Source organism: Rattus rattus, chromosome 5 (genome assembly GCF_011064425.1).
Source record: "Rattus rattus isolate New Zealand chromosome 5, Rrattus_CSIRO_v1, whole genome shotgun sequence".
Lineage (NCBI taxonomy): Eukaryota > Metazoa > Chordata > Mammalia > Rodentia > Muridae > Rattus > Rattus rattus.
In genome coordinates, this window is record NC_046158.1 from 71,518,361 (window position 1) to 71,525,005 (window position 6,645).

The 6,645-nt window shown below is 38.3% G+C and overlaps 1 protein-coding gene across 1 annotated transcript; it reads left to right on the plus strand.

Moving 5' to 3' along the window:
- Nucleotides 1–263: 263 nt before the first annotated feature.
- On the plus strand, nt 264–1,193 carry LOC116900475 (olfactory receptor 4C46-like). The gene has a single exon (XM_032902211.1). The coding sequence runs from the start codon at nt 264–266 to the stop codon at nt 1,191–1,193; it is 930 nt and encodes a 309-aa protein (XP_032758102.1).
- The last annotated feature ends 5,452 nt before the right edge of the window (nt 1,194–6,645 follow it).

The following is a 6,645-nucleotide window of genomic DNA, read 5'->3' on the forward strand; positions in this document are numbered from 1 at the left end:
CTGGCATATAATCTTCTGAAGTAATATATTCATTTGTCTCCTGTCCTGCACACTTACAAAAGTTCCTCACATTGAGTCTCTTAAGAGAGTTGTCACCTGAGAAGCAATTTGAAGAATTGAAAAACTTTTTTAGAATTCAAAAATCTTATGAAAATTCATAGATAAACATTATGTAGAGATTTGAAACCTATTAAGTTGCAAAATTTTAATAATGGTCACATTAATATTTTTCAGGTGATATAACTAGCCATCATATGAAATAAATGGAGAACCAAAACAATGTGACAGAATTTATCCTTCTGGGACTCACAGAGAACCCAAAGATGCAGAAAATTGTATTCATTGTATTTTTTCTTATCTATATCATTTCTATAACAGGAAATGTTCTCATTGTGGTCACCATAATTTCTACATCATTATTACAGTCCCCCATGTACTTTTTCCTGGCTTATCTGTCCTTTATTGATGCCTGCTATTCCTCTGTTAGCACCCCTAAACTGATAGCAGATTCACTTTGTGAAAACAAGACCATTCTCTTTAATGGTTGCATGACTCAGATCTTTGGGGAGCATTTGTTTGGAGGTGCTGAAATCATCCTGCTGACAGTAATGGCCTATGACCGCTATGTGGCCATCTGCAAACCCCTCCATTATGCAACCATCATGAGTCGAAGACTATGCAGCCTGCTAGTAGGAGTGTCATGGTTAGGAGGTTTTCTTCATGCCACCATACAGATCCTGTTTATTTTCCAATTACCCTTCTGTGGCCCTAATATAATAGATCACTTTATGTGTGATCTTAATCCTTTGCTCAACCTTGTCTGCACCGATACGCACATTCTTGGACTCTTTGTTGCGGCCAACAGTGGCTTCATTTGTCTGTTAAACTTCCTTCTTCTGTTGGTCTCCTATGTTGCCATCCTGCGCTCCCTAAAGAACCACAGTGCAGAGGGAAGGCGCAAAGCCCTCTCCACCTGTGTTTCACACATAACAGTAGTTGTCTTGTTCTTTGTGCCTTGCATATTTGTATACATGAGACCTGTAGCTACCTTACCCATTGATAAAGCAGTTGCTATGTTCTATACCATGATAACACCCATGTTAAACCCCCTAATATACACCTTAAGAAATGCTCAGATGAAAGATGCTATTAAGAAATTGGGTAGCACCAAAATTCTTTCAAGTAATAAATGAACATACCTGGAACACAGCATTAATTAAACTGAATTGGAAAATAAAACAGGCACTTTCTAGAATTTGGATAAGACTCATTTATTGGATAAGAAGAAAACTAGATAATTCACATTATTTACAAATTCTTCACTAAACAGTATAGAAATGGGTGCAAGGGAAGACAGCATGTATTCCATGCGTATTTGGGAAATTCTATAAAATTAGACTTTTTCAATCACTCACCCTCATATATGTACTTGCACGGTTACCAATACTAAAATGGGGAAGAAATAATACATATCAGTGGTGAGATATAATCTCTCTGACAATCCAAAGGGAGTTACTGATAGTCTTCACATTTTTAGGGACCAACAAAAGGGAAAGAACTATGATAGTTTGTATATGCTTGGCCCAGGGAATGGCACTATTAGGAGGTGTGGCCCTGTTGGAATACGTATGTCACTGTGTACATGGGCTTTAATACACTTGTCCTAGCTGTCTGGAAGCCAGTCTTCTAGCAGCCTTCAGATGAAGATGTAGAACATTCAGTTCCTCCTGCACTTTGCCTGCCTGGATGCTGCTATGCTCCTGCCTTGATGATAATGGACTGAATCTCTGAACCTGTAAGCAAACCCCAATAAAATATTGTCCTTACAAGAGTTGCTATGATTGTTGTGTCTTTTCACAGCAGTAAACCCTAAGGCGAGTATCAAAACCTTAGGCATTGTTGTTGATGAATCAGTGGGCAGAACATGACTAATTTTCCAGACCAGTCTTGTGAGCTGATGGCAACAGAATGATGATATAAACTCAGATTCACAGTATGTGAATGATGTTTTTGCCTTAATATTCCCTGTGTTCTAGGAAAGATTTTATTTTCTGAAGAACAATATTCTGTTTTTACCACTTTATTTTTAAATAACAACTTCCTCAAGTTGCACTTGATCACACCAATAAAATAATAATGGACACATACAGCGCCAAATACACACACACACACACACACACACACACACACACACACACACACACACACACACACACCAGAATGAATACATTCTAGTTTTTATGTCTCATGTACTAATCAACAATTACTCTGAGTCCAGTTTTATTATTGAAGGCTATTTTCAAAGTGTGGTTATCCCTAGGGATGGTTTGGAGGGAGGGAAACATAGAGGTGAGTGGTTAATAATAGTGGATAAATAGATGAAGCTGAATTGGAGGTGTATATAACTCTTTCTGTTCTATAACATCATGTAGGTGATGAAAGTTTATGACAATTAATTGAATTTTAAAATAACCAGTAAAGAGAAATTGAATGATCCAAATAAAAAGAATGTATATCTGAGATGAGATATACTAATCTATATTGCATATCATATACATGTATTAAAATACCATATTGTACCCCAGAAACATGTACAATTTTTCTGTGTTAATTAAAATTAAAATACATTTAAAATGTATGTCTCCTTGTGGTAGCCTAAATGATAAATATCTCCTATTGGCTCAGATACTTGAACACTGGTTCCCAGTTGTTTGTCATGTTTAGGGAAGTGATACAGCCTTGCTGAACTAAATAAATTTAGCAGGGTGAGTTTGAGAATTCATAGCTTTGCCTTACTTTTAGTTTGTTGTCTCCACCTTCTTTTTTTACAGTTGAAGATGTGAATTCCCAGTTCCCTGCTCTTGCAGCCTTATCGACCACTTGATTCTATGCCTTCCCATCACAATAGGTTCTTATCCTCAGGAACCATAAACTAAATTGAACTATTTCTTCTACAAGTTGCACTTGATCACACCAATAGAAAAATTATGGATGCATGTAGCTCCAAACACACACACACACACCACACACACACACACACACACACACACACACACACACACACACACACACACACACACACACACACACACACACACACCAGAATGAATACATTCTAGTTTTTAATGTCTCTTATGTAGTAATCAACAAGTACCCTGAGCCCAAGAAACCTATCAAAAACATTGACCTTTATTGTTGTTTTAATGATAAATAATGAGAAATTCAGGTCCTTGCTTGACTTAGCTTAGGATATTCTGAGAAAAAAAGACAAATAATCGCATAAATAAGACAGTAAAGTACATTGTGTTGTGAAAGCATGTTAACACAAAATTGAACGATCCTAGAAAAGAATTCTTATGTAAAGAAAGAAGAATAGGAGCCCATGAGTTAGGAAAAGTCAGACAAAGGGTGATGGCTCACTTACTGAAGTGTTTGCTGTGCAAGCATGAGGACCTGACCCAAATCCTCAGAACTCTACCAGCAACATGAGAAATAGTCTTCCTCACAGAAAATCACATTCTTCGATTGTCCACTACCAAATGGTCATCCCTAAAAACATATACACAAGTAACATTATACAGACTTAACAGGTTATATTTATGCATTTAGGAATATATATGTGTATACATTGATATATGTAACAACAAATGGTGAAAAATAAAAAGCAAGCGGTATTTGGAAGGTCTTGGAGGGAGGAAAGGAAAGGAAAGAAAGGGGGAAATAGTGTAATTATGTCATAATCTCAAAAATAAAGGAAAGTATTTTAAATCTGTGCATGGTTTCTTGATTCTGAAACCTCAGCACTGGTAGAACAAAGACCAGAAGACCTCAGAGCTCATTGACTGGCCAGACAAGCTAGACAATGAGCTCCAGCTTCAAGAGAGAACCTTCCTCGAAAGAGAAGGCTAATGAAAGTGGAACACACTGAATGTTCACCACTGGCATCCTCACACACATGTACATACAAGCACACATGCCTATATACATATAAAAACATGAAACATACACTAACTACACACATAAAAGTGTCAGTAGGATGCCTGGGCATGAAGCTGATCTGAAAGTATTTCAAACAGAAGAAATGCATGCAAGAAACCTAGGTCTTTTTTATTAGGGCATTTCTATGAGAGATAGTTTTGAGGAAGCTTTCTTGATGTTCTGGCTCTTACAATCTTCTCACCCCCCTCTTCTTTATATTCCCTGAGTCATGGATGCAGGAGCTATGTTATAGAGGTATCCACTGAAGCAGGGCTCCCCATGATCTACTCTAACCACAGCACTGGAGAGGAAATAAAAGAAACAGGATTGGAAGCATGAAAGTAGCTTCCGCGTACTGTAACGACTAAAGCATGAATTCCGTGGAGAATTTAGATGGAGAGTGCGACTGATTCTATTTCATCCAGGTGAAGTCTATTCTACCAGCCTAGAACACACCTATGCTCCAACCATCACAAGTCTAGATTGCTAACAGTTTATAATCCAATCCATCTCTGTACAGTGCATAAGAACAAATGTAAGGAAATGTATTTCTGAACTTCCAAAAGCCCAATACGATTTTGAAAACAGTTGCTTCCTTGTGTCCAAGGGAAAACAGTTCTGTAGCACACAAAAATGATTTCCAAACTCTAGGCTAAAGCCAATTGCAGTTGGGGCCACATCCTTTCCCCCTTCTACAATCAGATTCCTTTAATTCATTCTCCTTAAAATTCATTATCCTCATAATACCCATCTCAGGATCTCCACCTACATACCTCTACCTAAACTAATAATCTGAAATAGAATTCAAGAAACACATACTAATTATAAACAAAAAGATTGTATATAGAATGAATGTTAGACAAAACATAAATAAAACAGCTTCTGATTTATATCACTGGAGAATGAGGGACCTTAAAATAAGGAATAAGGTACAAGAATCCTCTTATCCTATGGAAAAAGCCTCTCCCAATCAGTTAAAGGCCTGCATATATCAAAAGGATGAATTATTAATTTCTCCTGATCTGAGACGTCAGCTATTTTTCCTGTCTTTGATCTGTAACAGCAGTTTTTTCTGCCAGCATTTGCCTTGAAACTACACTGTTGGCTGTTCTTTTTCTTGTATCAGTCTTAGGCCACAACTATGCTACAAATTCTGCTAGGTCCATAGGTATTTGTAGACCTTGGAAATTTTCATCTTCCATAACTATATGAAAGAAATATGACTTCAGAATACAATACTTATATTTCATGCACAAGGCCCTGAGTTCAATCCATAATACTCTAAAGAAAGTTACACAATCATATGATATATTATTATATTATGATTATATTATAATATACATGTATTGTGGAGGAATTTTTTTATTAACTTGAGTATTTCTTATTTACATTTCCAGTGTTATTCCCTTTCCCGGTTTCCGGGCAAACATGCCCCTAATCCCTCCTCCTCCCCTTCTTTATGGGTGTTCCCCTCCCCATCCTCCCCCCATTGCCGCCCTCCCCCCAACAATCACGTTCACTGGGGGTTCAGTCTTAGTAGGACCAAGGGCTTCTCCTTCCACTGGTGATCTTACTAGGATATTCATTGCTACCTATGAGGTCAGAGTCCAGGGTCAGTCCATGTATAGTCTTTAGGTAGTGGCTTAGTCCCTGGAAGCTCTAGTTGCTTGGCATTGTTGTACATATGGGGTCTCGAGCCCCTTCAAGCTCTTCCAGTTCTTTCTCTGATTCCTTCAACGGGGGTCTTGTTCTCAGTTCAGTGGTTTGCTGCTGGCATTCACCTCTGTATTTGCTGTATTCTGGCTGTGTCTCTCAGGAGAAATCTACATCCAGCTCCTGTCTGCCTGCACTTCTTTGCTTCATCCATCTTGTCTAATTGGGTGGCTGTATATGTATGGGCCACATGTGGGGCAGGCTCTGAATGGGTGTTCCTTCTGTCTCTGTTCTAATCTTTGCCTTTCGCTGCCAAGGGTATTCTTGTTCCCCCTTTTAAAGAAGGAGTGAAGCATTCACATTTTGATCATCTGTCTTGAGTTTCATGTGTTCTAGGCATCTAGGGTAATTCAAGCATTTGGGCTAATAGCCACTTATCAATGAGTGCATACCATGTGTGTTTTTCTGTGATTGGGTTACCTCACTCAGGATGATATTTTCCAGTTCCAACCATTTGTCTATGAATTTCATAAAGGCATTGTTTTTGATAGCTGAGTAATATTCCATTGTGTAGATGTACCACATTTTCTGTATCCATTCCTCTGTTGAAGGGCATCTGGGTTCTTTCCAGCTTCTGGCTATTATAAATTAGGCTGCTATGAACATAGTGGAGCACGTGTCTTTTTTATATGTTGGGGCATCTTTTGGGTATATGCCCAAGAGAGATATAGCTGGATCCTCAGGTAGTTCAATGTCCAATTTTCTGAGGAACCTCCAGACTGATTTCCAGAATGGTTGTACCAGTCTGCAATCCCACCAACAATGGAGGAGTGTTCCTCTTTCTCCACATCCTCGCCAGCATTTGTTGCCACCTGAGTTTTGATCTTAGCCATTCTCACTGGTGTGAGGTGAAATCTCAGGGTTGTTTTGATTTGCATTTCCCTTATGACTAAAGATGTTGAACATTTCTTTAGGTGTTTCTCAGCCACTCGGCATTTTGTGGAGGAATTTTAA

What these genes read in the sequence shown, in the direction of transcription:
- LOC116900475 (XM_032902211.1), top strand. Translation starts at nt 264, where the DNA reads ATGGAGAACCAAAACAATGTGACAGAATTTATCCTTCTGGGACTCACA.